Source organism: Manis pentadactyla, chromosome 8 (assembly GCF_030020395.1).
Source record: "Manis pentadactyla isolate mManPen7 chromosome 8, mManPen7.hap1, whole genome shotgun sequence".
NCBI lineage: Eukaryota > Metazoa > Chordata > Mammalia > Pholidota > Manidae > Manis > Manis pentadactyla.
Window position 1 is genome coordinate 4,356,566 of NC_080026.1, and position 16,788 is coordinate 4,373,353.

Sequence of the window (16,788 nt, forward strand, 5' to 3'; positions counted from 1 at the left end):
CACAGGCAGCCCCAGTGGAAGAGGAGGGCAGGCTGAGGACACCAGGGAGAGGCCAGCCTGGCCATGCCTGCTCCCTGGGGCAGTGCGCCTGAGCATCCTGGGCGGCACATGGGCTTCCCCAGGGCAGACGCAGGAGCTCCTAGGAAGGGGGGCTTTTAGGGAGGGAGAGATGGCGCTGCCACGTAGGCCGAGGGCACAGGGAGCTCTGGGCTGGGGAGGCCTTTAGACACTTCCAGGGGGCCTGGGCTCTCCCCTCAACCAGCCCTGCCCTGCCATCCTGTGGGCGGTGCCTTGGCCCAGGCCACTGTGCAGTGGCTGGCAGTGCCCCTGTGTGGCCTGGTGGCCATTCAGGCTCTCCTGCTTTGCCCGCCTGCTCGTGTGGCACCCTCCCCATGCGCCCCAGCCTCCACCCCCTGCACAGGGTCCCCTGGGGACATCCGGCAGGTGCTGTCTCCTGGGCCTCCAGCCCTCGTGAGCATCTGCTCCCTTTGGTCCTTCCTCCCACCTCGGGCCCTGGCCCTCCTCAGAGGTGCCCAGGACCGGGGCCCATGGCGCCTGCCCAGCTGTGTGGGGCCACCCGCCTGCTGATGCTGTGTGTCAGGTGCTGTCACAGGTGCTGTGCATTCTGCTGGGCCTCTCCCAGGGCACAGCCCCTCCAGCTGGGCACCACCACCCTGGGGCCGCCCCTCGCAGGCAGTGTGCTCCAGCCCGGTGCTGGCCTCACGGCCCGTGTCCTCTGCCTGTCCCACCTGTGGTGACCGCCCTCCTTCCCTTGCCCCGTCCTCAGGGTGTCCACTGCCCTTGGTCCCCATGGTCAGGCCTGCTCCTTTCTTGGCAGGAACTTGAGCTGGGAAACCTGCTCATGGCTACCAGCCATCTAGGCACCAAGGAAGGCCACCCAGGGCCTGGGCTGGCCAGCCAGGTTCCAGAAGCAGATGCCAACGGAGGCTGCGGTGGGAAAGGTAGAGGGAGATGCGTGATGCTGGGAGACACTGGGGAGAGGGGCCACGGTGAACCAGGAGCGGAGAGGAGAGAGGCCCAGTGGGGAGCTCACCCCCCAGGGCCTGGGCTGCGGCCTGGGGCCACGAGCTGACATTCCTTGAAGCACTGGCTCCTGCCCAGGCCACAACCTGAGCCCTCCTGCACTTTAGGGATGCTCGCCAGACCTTCCCACGGGGGCAGGCACGGCCACTCCAGGCCCCCAGCGGTGGTGGGGGCTCCACCCCAGTCAGTAGCTGCTCCTTGCTATATGCTCCTTACCTTGGTTTTCTCCCAGCCAGTAATGAACTTACCATCTGGTATGTTTCATGGAGGGTCAGCGTGTGGCCGGCCTTGGCCGGCCCTGCCGGGGGCGTGTGAAAAAGGCAGGCTCAGCCTGGCACCGTGTGTCCTCCTTCAGGCTGGCGGTGGGCAGGGCCAGGGGCTGCTGGACCTGGGGGGTCATGTGGGGGCTGGTTCCTGGGTCTCCTCTGGAGATGGCGCCAGCCTTGGGGCCTCAAAGCAGCAGCTGACATCTGAGCAAAAACCTTGACCAACCCAGGACGCTCCGCAGGGAGGCCCGTGAGCATCTGCCCGGGGTGCGCTTGGACATGCAGCCCTCGTTTCCTGCCCAGGCAGAGGCCCTGTGGCTTTATGTATGTGGCCCCAAATTGGCAACTACTTAATGTCCGCATTAGGGGAACGGCTGTCTACATTATGGCATGATTAGAATGGATGCGATGCAGCCATGAACAGGTTTGCTAAACATACAAATTAACACATAGACGCTCGCAGTATGACCTCACGTACAGAAAACAGGCTGAAAATCTTCCTGTCCTTGCAGTTTTGCTTTGTAAACAAACAGAAACTAAGCATAGAGAAAAGTCTGGAAGGAAATACACAGATATGTCAGCAGTGGGTTTATGAGTCTTTTTTCCCCCTTCTTAGTTTTTGTGTTTTGCATATTTTCTATTAAGACAAACATTATTTCAAAAATAAAGAGACAGTGAGATGCTATTATCACGTTGGTATAAGGTGAGTATCCGTGAATGAATTCATCCCATCCTGCATCCTTATTACACTGAGCCTGAGGCTCTGCTGGGCTCAAAGGTCAAGGGGTGGCACAGGTCCTGGTCCTTGGGAACCCACCCTACTCGGGGGCAGCTGACCGAGGACCAGCCTCCCAGCGGCAGTGGCGCGGCCCCAGGGTGGGCTTAGCAGAGGGGAAGGCCCCTGCACATCTGACCTGGGGCCAAGCCAAGGGGCGCCCGGTGGCAGGTGGGTCTCATCATCTTCCCGGAAAGGGGCTGGCGTGGGCCTCCCAGGCCTGCAGCTCTCCCGTCGCCACGACGGAAGGGCCGGGAACTGCTGGCGCCGGTTCCTCCGAGGCAGGCCAGAGGGGTCCGGTCCCTGCCAGCAAGGGTCAGGTCGAAGCTTTTGTGGGCCTCTCTTGCGTCGCTTGTGTAACTGATTGTTAACCCGCCTGCTTCCAGAGGTCTCAGCCCGAAGCGCTCCGGCAGGTCCTTCTGGGGCGATGAGGTGCCACCAGGCTGCTGGGCGGCGGCTCCCTGTGGGCGCCATCCGCGTCTCCTCCCACAGCTGGTGCTGGGAGGGTCCTGGGACCCACAGGACGATGTGTGCAGGGCACTGCAGGGCCCGAGCCCAGTGCCCACCCCATGGGCCGTGTCTGAGGGCAGCGGCTGGTACTGCTCGTGCCCGGCCCCTCATCTATTGAATGAGTGAAGGTGTGTGAGTCTGGGGCAGGCAGTCATTCTGGCTGAGGGCTGGCATGGCTGAAAGCCACAGGGAAGGTGGTGCTGGGGTGGCCATCGCGCCCGCAGCCCCGTCAGGGAGCCTCCCCAGGCTGCTGGGGGCCCTGGGGTGTCAGAGTCTGGGAGGGTCACACATGTGAGGGTGAAGCTGTGTGGCCAGCAGTGACCCCCAGGTGACATTCTCCCTCCCCAGTCCCTCTACGCGCCACCCCACCCAAGCTGCTGGGTCGGGACCCCAGGGCCCCAGGCGCTTGCCAGCAAGGTGCTCCCCACCCACCGTCTCTCCCATGGAGCTGCCCTGTGCACAGTACCCCTGAGGATGCTTAGGTGCAGGGCACGGGGCACCCCAGGACTCCAGTCCCAGGTGCTCCCCACCCACAGGGCTCCTGTCTGCCTGGCTGGGAGCTGCCTGCAGCTGGGCGGCACCAGTCCCCACCCTGCCCTCTGGTTGCCTGTGGCCCCGCCTGAGCCCCTGCCTGGGAGATGTGATGGTGGTGGTCAGGGGGCTGCTTCCTGCTGGGCCGGCTCTCTGCTGCTCCCATGTGGACGGGGGCTTGGTTCCTGGTTTCCTTGGGGTTGGGTGGGCCCGGCCATGTGCTGGCCCAGTGCGCAGGCGTGGTGAGTGGGACACACAGGCTGGGCACAGGTTTGTGACCTCGGCCCTTCGGGGGACTTTCTTCCCCTCCCAGGGACCAGCAATGCTCCCAGCAGGGGCCCTCCCGGCCCACCTGGTCTAGGAGTCGGGGAGCACGGAGAGGGCTGGCCTCCGGGTGGGTTTTGTGGGCTGAGCAGCGGCAGCCCTCTGATCTGCCAGCTCCTGGCTGTGGCAACATCCTGACCAAGCTGGCCCGCAGAAGCGGCACTCTGCCCAGAAGGGGAGCCGCGCCCGCTGGCAGCCGCTGTGATTCTTCTAGTTCAACCCTTTCGTTTTACAGAGGGGGAAAGGGAGGCCCGAGTCAGCAGGCCAGTGCCTCGGTCACACCAGCTGGGCAGTGGCAGAGCTGGAACCTGGTATCTGTGTGGTGTCGGCCTCTCTCTCGCTGAATCGTGCTGCCTCAGAGGGTGGGTGTGTGGAAATGCCTCCAAAGCAGAACAGAAAAACAAATGGCCTGACTTGGGGGCACGGGAGAGTTAATAAATAAAAGGAGTTCTCAGGGACACTCATTTTCAAAGTCAGCCTGAGGGCAAGAGGACTGGGCGCAGCTGGTCACCGGGCCAAGGGCTTCCTGGAGGGGCACCGGGCAGGGCTCAGGACAGCTCTGGGCACAGACGTCACCCTCTCTGGAGAGCTCACACAGGCCCGGGGGCTGTGAGGATGGGAGAGGTCGGGCAGGAGGCCCCCACGTGCATGGCGCGTGCTGGCGCTTCCGGGATAGCCTCTCCTTACTGCACCCGGGAGGCTGTAGAGCCCGGCGTTGGAGGAGGCTTGCAGGCGCTAGGTGACTTGTCCAGGCTCACGCAGCTGTGGAGGAGAAGTGGGTTTGACCTCTGCATTCCCAGAGCTGGCCTACGGAAAGCCTGCCTTAGCATCCAGCTTTTGTCATTTTAAGCCCCTCTCCCAGCCCCTCTCCCAGCCCCTGTTTCCTTGCCTAGGGCAGATCCTGGGACGGATGTCCTGGTGGCCCACAAGCCTTGCAGGCAGCGTGTGTGAGCACCGGGCAGTGCCCAGTACAGGGCAGGCTTGTGATTTTGGCGGCCCCAGCTGGCACGGTGCAATTACCAGGTCCTCTGAGATCAAGTTCTTCTGCCAGTGACCTGCCTGCACCCAGCACTTCCCCTGGAAGCGAAGCCCATTTCCCCCTAGGCTTTGTGGTGGTTCTGAGAAAGGGACGGCCTCTTCTGGGAAGGAAGGAGGAGAGAGAGCAGCTGCGGCCTGAGCTGAGAGGTCAGGGGAGGGGAGCAGACCATGCTGGGAAAAGCATATTGATTTCCTCCTTTTAAAAGTAGACTCAAGTGGAATCATTCATAATGTGCTCTCTCCACCCCCAATACCCATTCCCGTCACTGTCGGGGAAGTGGACTTGCAGTGCTCTTGGAGAAAGAAAACACATTGCCTGACATGTGCAAAGAGGGCTTGGTTCTGTCCCTAGGTGCTTTCTGGAGAGCCTGCTGGTGGCTTTCTGGGGACAGAGGGCAGAGGACGCACTGTCAGGGGCTGCTCCGGGACAAGGTCCACACAGAGCATTGTGGCCTCAACAAGTGGTCAACCCACGGTGGGCAGGGCCTGCAAGGAGGTACTGATGGAGCAGGGGGCCTCCTGGGGGGACAGCATTTGAGCTGAGTCTCAGGGGCAGGAGTGGCCCTGCAGAGCAATCTAGGCAGAGGGATATCATGCGCAATGCTTGGCCAAGGGGCTCCTTGCTGTGGGACCCATGTGGTGAAGGTGGGAGGTGGGATGGCTGGGGAGGGGGCTGGGGTGGTCCTGACCCCTTTCCTTGCTGCCCCCTTCAGGGACTGCAGTCCAGGCGTGGGTGAGAACACCTTTGGAGATGTGGGGGTGTGCATGTGGCCGCTGCCTGTCAGCTGGGGATGCCTGCTTCCGGCCCAGGGCTGAGCGCAGGGAGGCCGACTAGGGCTCCCTCCTCTGCTTGCCTTGGGCTTGGCCCACACTGCCTGGCAGCAGGGTGGCTCCAGTGGACACCAGGCTCAGCCAGCCTTGGCCCCGTGAGTGGCCCAGCCTGCTCTGAACAGGGCCTTGGGCCAGTCCTCTGCCCAGCAGGGGTCAGGAGCCTGCCACACTGAAGGTTGTCGTGGCCTTTGTTCATCTCCCAGGAGGAGCGTCAATGCCAAGGCCTGCTGGGCAGGTCCATGAGCTGGACTCACAGCTCTGGAGGGGAGGGCAGGTGGACAGAGAGGCCTTGGAACCAGGCGGACCTGTGATCAAGCCACACACACCAGCGTGGGACCTTTAGGAAGCCACCTAAGATCCTTAAGCCTCTGTCTCCTCAACAGCAAAAGGGGGCTCACTCTCACTGGTTGTGGGGTCCAGGGATATGGTAGCTGGAAAGTAACTGGCAGGGGCCAGGCCCCCAGCGGGGCTCTGGGAACTCAACCGAGTGTCACCCGTTTACCCAGACACAGGGCAAGGCCGAGCCACAGGGCTTTGGCCCGTGCTGTGTCCTCGCCTGCAGCTCTCTAAACCTCAGCTTCTAAACTTACCTCGGATGTTTGCTTAGCTGTCCCCGCTGGGTCACGCCCACTCAGCCCTGTGCCCTTCACCATCGGAAGCAGGCTGTGAGCTTCAGGGGGCTGGGGCTTGTGTGGTTCCTTGAGTCTCCCCCGTGCCTAGGACAGTGTCTGGAGCATGGTGGGGGGAGGGGCTATGGTGCACTTGGCTGTGCAGAGCCACAGGGACCTCAGTGTCCTGGTGGAGGGGCTCTGCTAATCCTTCTGAGCCTTGGTGAGGTGCAGGGTGCTGGGCTTTGATAGGACAGAGCTGGTTGGACTGTGTGTTTGGGTGTGTTGGAGGTGGTGAGGCTCAGGTCCCAAATAAATGAATCTCTGTCCCTGACCTCGGGAGCTCCTGGTCTGGGACACGAGGTGAAACTGAGGTGCTTACAGCCATCAGAACAGACAGCAGAACCAGGCCTGGTGACAGTACTGGCTCGGGGCACTGCAGGTTCACAAGAGCAGCAGAGCCTCCCCAGACGCCACCTGTGCTGGTCACCCAGGGGTTTATATTCAGAGCACAGGACCCACAACAGGTCCTGGAGCTGTTCCCGAGGCCCCCGCGGGGTAGAGACTTATGAGGAAAACACAGCCGGGGCAGGGGGCTGGGCCTGGGCACCCCCAGCCACCTTCCAGGCACGCTAGGGAGGGGCCTGGGCCCCAGCGGTCTGTCCCCAGCGGTCTGTCCTCCGTCTGTGCCTGGCCTTGGGGCCTTAACCGAGCCGGCTGGGGAAGGCTGTCAGCAGAGGGCAGTTTGGAAGGTGGTGTGGGGGGGACATTCCTCTTCGGGTCACGGGGAAGTGCTGTACTTGCCGAGCACCCACTGTGCTGAGCCCAAATCTGGGGTGTCCAGGCCCTCCCTTCAGGGACTTGGAATGGGACCTGCCCCAGGCTCCCGGTGGGGATGGCTGGCAGCTGGGAGCAGGGCAATGTCAGCGAATCGTAGCTGAGATTCAGTCCCATCTTGGAGAGGAAAGAGGTGAATGGCTGGCCCGTCTGCAGGGCGGAGCTGCCCCGGGGCCTGGGCTGAGCAGGGCCATCGCACGGCTGCCTGCGGGTCCTCGCTGGCTGGGCCGGCCCGGGAGGGTGAGGCAGGTTTGGTGCTTCTGGGTCGTGGGCCCAGTTTGCATGGCACGCTTGCTCTGCCGGGCAGCGAGCGGCATAGCTGACAGCACGCGAGAGCCCCCAGCTCAGTTCCGAAACCTGGAGAACCCTCAACGCAAAGAGGTGGGCGATCCCACCCCTCAGGGGTCACTGTGGAGGGAAGAGCCCCGTTCCTGCCTCCTTGAATCGTCACAAGGGTCCTGGTCATACCCCAGCACCACCGCACTCACAGAGGAGGCACCTAATCAGGGCAGCTGTTGAGGAGCGAGGCCGAGGGTCACAGCAGGGCATCTGCCCTGGGACGCTGCACACTGGGCACCGCGCCAGCTGTTGCTCTCAGGAGGATTGCATTTGGATCTCTGCCCCACCTCTGACCCCACCTCAGGCCCCTGCCGAGGCTTCGCTGTCCCCCTGCTTTGTCTAAAGAAATGAGAGCCAGAGAGAGCCAGCCGCAGGCTCCCGGGGGGCCATTTCTGATGGGAAAACTTTCCCGTTTGCCTAAATGAATCAAACCCATTTCTCTCCCATACATACATATTTCATGGGCTTCCTCTCTGTGTAATTTAATTATCACTGTTGTTAGTGTTGATGTCCTGGCTGCAGCTCTGCGCCTCGGACCCCGGGATCCCAGTGTGCTGCGGGCTCTGAGGAGGAGCCCGGAGAACGGAACCATCGCTATGGCAACAGGACGCCGGCATATTTCCCGGTGATCTATTGCTTTAATCCTGAGGGCTCTGAGAATATTGCCAGCATTAATAAATAAGTCTAAATAATACCCTGGTGAGATCGGTATTACTCTTTCCATTTTACTGATGGGTGAACAGAAACTTCGGGGGGCTGGCCTGACAGCAGAGGTGAGGGAGGTGGTGATGTGCAAGGAGACCGAGCCACCCCGGCTCCCCAGGGGCCCAGCGCCCCTGCTGGTGGCCGTGTCGGGGCCGCAGACGCCTTCCTGGAGGGTCCTGCCGGGACCGTGCCAGCCGAGGGCACGCTGGATGTGCTGCCCTCACTCCTCCGTCCCTCGGTCTCTGTGTGTGCGACAGTGTGTTCCCTGGAGGAGGCAGGCCTTGGTCCGTTCACAGCCTTGGCGCCCCGGCGAGCGTGACCAGGACGATTCCTGAGCGGGGTTCCGGGGTGGAGAGGCAGGGGCGGGCAGGGCACAGGCTTTCTCCGTGATGGGTGTTGGGCAGCGATCGCAAAGCCACCAGCCAGCACATGCGTGCAAATGTGTGATACCCCTTTTATGTTTCCAGCTACAGCTGAACCTCCATGTGCCCCCTGGAAGGAGACCCCCCCCTGTCCTTGGTGGTCCTGGGGCTACTCAGGTGAGGAGTTGGTCTTATCTCCAAGTGTCCCTGCCACAGAGTCACAGCTGGACACGGGCCCGGAGCCCGGCGGCTGCTTGCCCGGCCTGATCTCGCCTCCCCTCGTGCCGGGGGCTGGGTCCCCCACGGCTGCTGCTGCCCTTGCGCTGCCTTCCCACTCCTCTCTCCCTGAACCGCTTCCCCCTCAGGCTGCGCTCTGGCCCCAGGAACGGCCCCCGGCCTGCACCGATCCGCCCGGCAGCTCTCCTCCCCAGTCCTCTGCCCTGTCCGCTGCCAGACCTCCTTCTTCTTCAAGGTGAGGATCTTTGGGATCCTTTATCTTCTGGGAACCGCAGTCAAGGCCGCCACCCAGTCCCACAGAGGGGTCCTACTAATGTGGGAGCAAACAACAGGGGCTCTGCAGCCCTGTCCCTTCATTAAGGTACCCCTGTTGCTCCTGGCCACATCGACCTGTCCCCGTCCTCTGAGACCACTTCTGTCCCCCTACCAGACTTGGGGCAGCGTCGGGCTCAAATGCCCCCCATTAGGCAATGAAGCCAGAACACTGGGGACGGAGGTCTTTCTGGACTGTTCCAGGTCTTCCTGGAGACAAAGGCCAGTCCGGGATCCTGTGCTGACGGCATCTCTGCTGAAATGGGCCGTGTGGCCTCCCTGGTGCCGCCCCTGCATGTGTGTCTTCCCCCCACTGTTCTGTGAGGCCCTGTGTCCACCTGCCATGGTGGGGCAGAGCCATGCCTGTGGAGCAGACGCGTGTGGGGCTGCCCAGCCCGTAGCACCCTGCTCTGCACCCCATCTCTGGCGGAGGCCGATTAGAGCAGGTGCGAGCACCCAGCCCCAACTGGTTCCATAGATCCTCCGTAGCCATTTGGAATCGGGCTGCGGATGGTGGTGACCATACCTGAACCGAGAGGGCATGTGGGGCAGGTGGCTGGGCAGGCGGGGAGGGTGCTGGGAGGGAGGAGAGGGGAGGACAGTAGAGGGGAGGGGAGCGAGGAGAGGAAGGGGGTCCTGGGGAAACGGAGGGCTGGGCAGAAGCAGGAAGGAGAGACCCCGGGGGAGCGAGGAGGCACCCTGCGTCCAACGATGTTCTGTTCTGTTCTGCTCCTCTGGAGGCCCAGCCGGCAGCCCGGCGCAAATCTGTGACGTCCTCTGACCTCGTTCTACTTGGTGGCCAGGCAGGGGAGGATTAACGGGCAGGCCTTGGTTTCTCAAACCCTGCACATTCCAAATAAACGCTAGTCTTCAGAGAATTAGAATGTTCTGCCTAGTTCAGAGTGTTTTGCATGCCCGAGGCCAGGCTGGACCAGTTTGGAGAAGTTTATTCTGACAATGTGATTTATGGCATCTGTGTTTTCCCCAGGAGCCAGTCACGCAGGTGCTGCGGGCTTACCTGACCGACGCCCAGCGTGACCCTGGACACCAGCACTCAGGGGAGAGTCCCTGGTTGGGGACACTGGGCACCTGTCTCCATGGTTCTGGTGGAGTGAAGCGTGCCCCCGAGGGGCCCCACTGGGGGAGCACACTGGGAAGCTGAGGGCCGGTCCCGGGACTTCTCCCAGCAGCCTTTCCCTCTGCTGACTTCCACCTGCACCCTTTCTCTTTCATACTCTGTATCTGAGGGTGTAACAACCTTTTCTGAGTCCCGACAGCACTAGTGAGTCAGTGAGGCTGGCCTTGGGGACCCCCGACACAGGGGCTTGGGGTGGCTTATGCATATTTCTTTCCCTTGCAAATAAAACAGCCTTGCTGGAGGCAGTTTGGCCTGGGTGTACCAGGAAGGGGCCCAGCAGGGAACGGTACACTCAGCTTGGGTGACCAGCAGGCCCAGGGCTGGCACCCCTGGGGGCTGAGTGGGGGCCCAGTCGGAACACAGAGGAAACTGGCGGCAGGAAGGAGCTGCTCACAGAGGCTGTGGCGCAGGTGGGGGCACTGACTGCCCACGGTGGCCTGCCAGGGGGAAAGCCAGAGGACATCGGGCAGGTTGTGACCTGCTTCCTTCTCCTCCAGGCTCCCTCAGGGCCTCTCACCAGGCAGATCCAGGGCGGATGGGCCTGCAGGGGCAAGTAGACCTCAGTGCTGGGAAGGAGGGGGCCCATGTGGCCAGGCCCCATGCAGGGACTGTCCCTGGGCCCTTATGGAGGACGAGGCTCAGGGTACAAGGGGCCTGCATAGCCGCCCACCCAGGCACAGGATGGCTGAGCGTGGCTGGAGCTGGTGCAGCCTGGAGGTGTGAGCTCCCGAGTGGGGCTCAGGAAGGAGGGAAGCGGGGGCCGCCTGCTAGCAGGGGTGAGGCGGGTGGGGGAGTCAGGAGGCCAGCTGCCTCTGAGGGTGGCACGCGCCGCAGAGCCCCCGGCTTCCACCCACTGCCCGCAGGCCTGGGGAGAGGTGGAGTAAAGTGGGGTGGGCTGCCCGGATGTCCCAGTGGGGCTTCCCTGCCGGCTCACAGCCCTTCCCCATGGGCAGGGTTCTCAGGCAGCTGCTGGGACGGAACGGGCAAGCCCAAGTGTAAAGAATGCGTGGGAAGGACTTGCTAGTTAATTTGATAATTAGTGAGTGCCCTTCCTTTTCCCACAAAGGACTCAAGGCAGTTTAGAAGAGCCCATACAGCACGACAATTACACAGTAGAGACAGAGTCACTGGGCCAGGAAAATATAAATAAGGTGGGGTGGGTGCAGGCAGGCAGCCCTGTGGCCCTAGGAGAGAGCTCACACCCCTTGCCCAGGCCCATGGCCTGCCTCTGTCCTCTGGCCCCCAGTTCTGGACCCCTGGGCATGTTCAGCTGCCACGGAGTCCTTGCTTCTGCATCATGTCATGGGGGCTGATTCCACTCGTTTACTCTCTGTCCTCCTCGAGCTGGTTGGCCCGTGCTGTTGCCCTTGGGTCCCTGTGAGTGTCCTGTGTGGCACCATGTCCCCTAACTGCACCTGCCAGCCTTGGTCCACGGCACCCTCCTTGCCGCCCTGGCCAGCAGGCTGCTGCCTTCCCATCTGGTCTGTGAAAGGAGGGGTCTGAGCCCACCTCCCCAGGCTGCCCGGGGTCCTGGCAGGTGCCAGGTGCAGAGGAGGAGCTGAACGAGCAAGCGCTTGTGCAGAGGCAGGCGTTGCCCACCCTGGGGAGGGCCGCTTGCTTCTCTTCCCCTGTGTACTCCGCATTTGCTCTGCCCTGTGTATTTTAACTTAACATTGGCCTGTTCCATACATGTAGCTGTCAAGCAATGTCGGTTTCTTTTTGGAACAGGGCTGAAGTGTTAAAAAAAATAAGAGAAGAAAGGACAATAAACAGTAAGCCTAAGGAAAGGGAGCATGCAAATTGGCAGGTGATTTGGACCCGTGCCATTTCTTTAAGCTGAGAGCTGAGTTGAAACGATGCTCTGAGCTCCCTGGCAGCAGAAGCCAGTGGGGCCTGGAGGGGCTGGAGTTGGGATGTGCTGGCCAGCAGGGTGGTACCCAGGGTCTCCCCCACGGGAAGAAAATGTGCCTTTGCCCTTATATGAACCTGGGGAGATGCAGTGGACGCTGGCCTGTGTGGTGAGTGGCCAGAATGGTCTGGGTAGGAAGGAGTACTGGCTGGAGTGGACAGGGAGGGCTTGTCCCCACGAGAAGCAGGCAGTGTCCCCGGGCTTCTTAACTGCAGACTCAGCCACAGACTCCAGGGCAGGCCTGGCCGGGCTGGTCAGAGGGCCACAGAGGCCAGAGCGGGCTGGCTGCCCCTGGCCCTGGCAGGCACCCGGTCACAGCACACAGAGTCACTCACCTGCTGTGGTCAGCTGGGACCAGCAGGCCCCTTTTGGTGCTCAGCCCTTCTAACTATGGTACGTGTGCAGCTTGGATAAAAATAAACCCAAACGATGCACCTAATCCTTGTCCCACCCGCTCCTCTTCTGGCTCCAGTATACACTCCTCGCTGCAAACCTGGGCTCTGCTCCTGGGAGCTCTGGCACCCTGCTGCGACAGGGAGCTTTAGAGGGGTTGGTTTAATTAATTAAGTAATGATGGTAAACCCTGGCATTAATACCCACCTTGCAGGGCTGTTGAGCACAGCCCTACAAAGCCCTCCTATACTGGGCCCGGATCTCCCTCCCCTCTCTACCTGCTTCCTGCCTCAGCTGCATGCCCCCTCCAGCCCTCTGTTGTCCATCCAGAGGGTATCTGGAATCCCCCATGTCTCAGTGCCTGGGTGCTGTGCCCGGCCCCTTGTCTGTTTTGCCAGCAGCACACTCCGGTCAGGCCATGCACTCCTCACCTGCATGCACACGGGAGCCCTGTCCTCTCCATCCACTCTATCCTGGCTGTGCTCCTTGCTCCTCCATGTCCCAGGGCAGAGCCTCTGCCTGGGACATTTGTCTCTGTGCCAGCCACTTTCCCCTCCTACTTCAGGGCTTGGCTCAAATGCCCCCTTCTCAGGAGACCCCCAACCACCTACCTGATGGTGGCTGTGTCCCTCCTGCCCAGCCCATGCATGCAGCACTGCTGACCTGCCCTGCGGGGAGCCCCGTGACCAGGCGTGGAGGGCCTTCCTGGAGTGGCCCGCATGGCCCATGATGGTCCTGGCCGAGGCCTGCCTGGCTGCTGGCTGTGGCGGGGTCAAGGGCAAGGAAGCAGGGATGATGTCTGTCTGCACGATTTCCCGTGGCCTGGCCCCACCCCCTCTCACAGGTACCAAGGCCACTGGACGGCCACCAGCCCTCCATGTGAGATTTGGAGGGAAGCTATAAAGGCGTCATGTGGACAGTGGGGGGACCCGGGAATTGCCCGCCGGCTTTGGGAGCAGTATCAGGCTTCCCCTTGTTCCTGGGGGAATAGATGGGCAAGGACAGCTGTGGTAGGAATGTGCTAGAGGTAAGCAATCACTCCTGACTTCATTAAGTCATACAATGAGTTATTTTAATTGTTATAAATGAGGGCACAAGACAGAATAAAATATCTCTGAAATAATGGAGGATGAAATTTATAATGTAAAACGATTTAAAACAAGCAGCTCCAACAATTCAGTATGTGTTAAAATGGCATTTCAAGCCAGCTGGGCAGGGAGGGGTTCATCTACCAGCCAATGTGTGGAGGGCCCACCAGGCCCAGTCATTCATCCCCCACAGTCCCCAGGGCCTGGGTCTGCCTGGCCTTGGCCGCTCACCTCACTTCCTGGCTGGAATGAATAGAGGTCCTTGTCTAGTTCTCAGTTCTTGGACCTCCTATGGCTGTAAGGCTGCCCTGTACGGCATGGAGGCACTGTGGGAGCCTGTCCCCTCATACTGTGTGGCCCCCTGAGGCCGAAGGGAGGGGAAGGGTCAGCCTCTGAGTCCTGCCTCCATAGCTCTGGGCCCAGATCTGACCCAGTGGACCCCCAGGGGCTGCTCAGGGAGGCACGGGGATGAGGCTGGTCAGTGTCCAGGCCAGCAGACCTTGGCCAGTGAGGGAGAGGTGGGTACCCTCCTGGGCCTCTGTCCTGCAGCCCCTTTGTGTCCCTACCCATGCCCCACTTGGCTGGGCGCCGTCAGGGCTTGCTTCCCCTCCTGCCCTGTTGACTTCTCTGGCCTTCACCCTTGCTCCCAAGAAGCACTGGCACATATGTTTGACCTCAGGCTCTGATTTCTGGGGAAGCTGTAATGAAATACATGCTTACTGTGTGCTAGGCAGTATTCTGGGCACTGGGGACATAACAATTCAGAAAACAGAAGAACATCCTTGTCCTCATCAAGTTAATATTCTTGAAGTGGTGGTGGGCTGTGGAAGACAATAAACAAGTATGTTATATACAATGTCAGAGTGGTGAGTTTGGCCCAGGGATAAAAATGCCAAGGGGAGGGAGAGAGGAGCAGTTTTATGTAGACTGTTGCTAGAGCCTCAGCATCGAGGCTGGTATATGGACACAGACCTGTAGGAAGTGATGGAGAGCGCCAGGCGGGCCCAAGGGGAACAGTGTTCAGGTAAGGGAATGGAGGTGCAAAGGCCCTGAGGCGGGGCTGGGCTTGGCAAGTCCGAGGCCTGGGAAGGAAGCCGGAGCAGTTGGAGCAGGGTGAGCAAGGAGCAGAGTGGAGGACATAACAAGGCCAGACCTCACTGGGTCCCTGAGTCCTGCTGGTGCTGGGGAAGCAGAGAGATCCCGGGGCGTCACTGCGGTGAGAGGTGGTGGCGGCTTGCCACCTTGTTCAACAGAGGGGCTGGTGGCCAGGTTATGGGTGAGTTTTAAAGGAGCCAGTAGGTGTTAGATTCAGATGCAAAAGGGAGAGAGAGAGCAAGGATACATGTAAGTAGGCACATTCTGCTGTGATCATGCTTCTGTATGCACATGTGTGGTCACGTTTCTCTGGGCTGTATACTTAGAAGGGGATTTCATAAGATAAGCATTTTTTTTCAGTTTCACTAGATAAGGCCAAACTGTCTTTCAAACAGTTGTGCCACTGTGAACTACACACCCAGTGTTTGAAGGGCCTGAGAGTTCCCAGGGTCTGGTGGTGCTGCTGACACCTGGTACCGCCAGACTTCAATGTTTGCCAGTATGATGGGCATGTGGGGTGTTGCGTTACACTCTTGGTTTGTGTTTTCTTGTTTTGTTTGTGATGCAGGCATTACTGTTTAAATACAAGTCATTAAAATATATTTGAAATAATAAAAGCAAAGAGAAACTGGCTCTAAAATTCCAAAAATTAATAAAAACTGGAAGAAAGAAGGAGGGGAGTGTGGGGAGGAGTGAAATGTGCCTGTTTTCATTTTACACTGGGTTAGTCAGTGGGCATGGCCTCAGCAACTTACTGGGCCTTGTGTGATACGAATGCAGGGAAAACCAGAAGGCTCTGTGTCACCCTGGAAACTTCCCTTTGTGCTCCTTAGCTGTGCTTCTTTGGAGACACAGAGACTAAAGCTCTAAGGTGGGCAGAATTGTGGGGAGCATGGGTATGGTTTTAAGCAGGGGCTGGTAGAATAAGTCAATTCTCTTAACTTGGTTTCATACTTGAGTCCAAGTTCCTAAACAGTTTCCGGTTGTCCAAAGCTATGGAACTGGGAAAACTTAACCTGGCAGCCATGCCCCAGAAGTGGAACATGAAGCGGCCTGAAGATATGCAGTGAGCAGCAGGCTCAGGCTAGGGTGTCACCTTCCCTTGCCCGGGCCGGCAGGGTACTTGGGGCTCCCGCCACTGTCCCTGGAGGTGCTGCCTCCCTTTGCTCAGTGACCTTTTCCAGTTGTAGTTCTTTGTAAACAACCGCATTCCAGAGTAACTTCAGGCCCCTTGGTCAACATCAGCCCCTTCAACCGCAGCACGAACTTAAGGAAAATGTGAAAGAAACATAAGAACAGTGAACAACTGTAACATGGCTCTCTGGGGGCTGGATGCATCAATAAGACATGGTGACTCTCAGTGGTATAATCAGTGGGATGATGGAAAGTATACACACCAGACTCTCTGCCCTTCAGAACGAGAAGCCATGTCCTTTCCCAGGGCCCATGGGACACTTTCAAAAATATTTCATTCATTAAGCAACAGGCAAGAAAAAACTTCCAGTAAATTCCTCCTAATAGAAATTATATAGGTTGGTACTTTGACCCAGTGCAGTGAAATGGAGATTAATAACAAAAGTAAAAACAAAAACCTCCATCCATGTGAAAATTAAACAAACATAAGAAGCACTGCAACCATTTCCTAAATAACTTCTGAATCAATGAGAAATTTGAAACTATAATTGCTGAATACTAATGGCAATGTGCAAACCTATATATTAAGACACAGGAAATTTGCCAAAGTTATAATGCAGCAAATTCATGACCCTAAATATTTTCAGTGTTAGGCAGAGAAGAGAAATAAATAAAGTGAGCTTTTGATTCAAGTTAAAAAAAAGGAGAATACAGTAAACTGAGGAAAGCAGGACAAAGGAATTAATAGATAGGAACAGAAATGAATGAATTTAAAACTCAAGCCATAAATAAATACCAGAACTGGTTCTTTGGAAATCATCCAACAAAAGAGAGAAATCGCCAGCCAGTCCTGCTAGCCTGAGTGTGTTTCGCCAGCACACACATGATGGACGGCATTGCAGGTGAGACAGCTCCCCAGGGGCAGACCTGGGGCTAATGTGCTGGTCCACATTCCTCATAGGAGCTCCACTCCTTAGAAACTCAGGAAACTCTCCTGGAATGCAAGTGAGTGGAATGTGATCAATTCAGGGATCAACCTGGATTTGGTCTAATTAATTCAAAGGAGTCTGCAAAACATTGGAAGCTGAACTATGATTAGAAACAAAACCTTCTATTACACATTTAACCTGATGCCCCAGAAGAAAGCATTGCATCTTCATCATGAGAAGAAGGGGGAACAGGAGCACAGGGGCTAGGAAGGGGCGGTGTTTCAGAGATACACACTGAAATGGGGCTAAGAAACTGCTAAATACAACTTGATAGGGAGTCTCCCGAACTAAGTATAAGTGACCAAACCTTACTCCAAAAGAGA

General features: G+C 58.8%; 1 protein-coding gene across 1 annotated transcript; it reads left to right on the forward strand.

Annotated features, from left to right (window-relative positions):
- Positions 1 to 4,809: 4,809 nt before the first annotated feature.
- On the forward strand, positions 4,810 to 10,275 carry LOC130684520 (uncharacterized). The gene is made up of 4 exons (XM_057505416.1): positions 4,810 to 4,984; positions 8,276 to 8,347; positions 8,536 to 8,642; positions 8,838 to 10,275. The coding sequence occupies exons 1-4, from the start codon at positions 4,810 to 4,812 to the stop codon at positions 9,195 to 9,197; spliced, it is 714 nt and encodes a 237-aa protein (XP_057361399.1). The 3' UTR covers positions 9,198 to 10,275.
- The last annotated feature ends 6,513 nt before the right edge of the window (positions 10,276 to 16,788 follow it).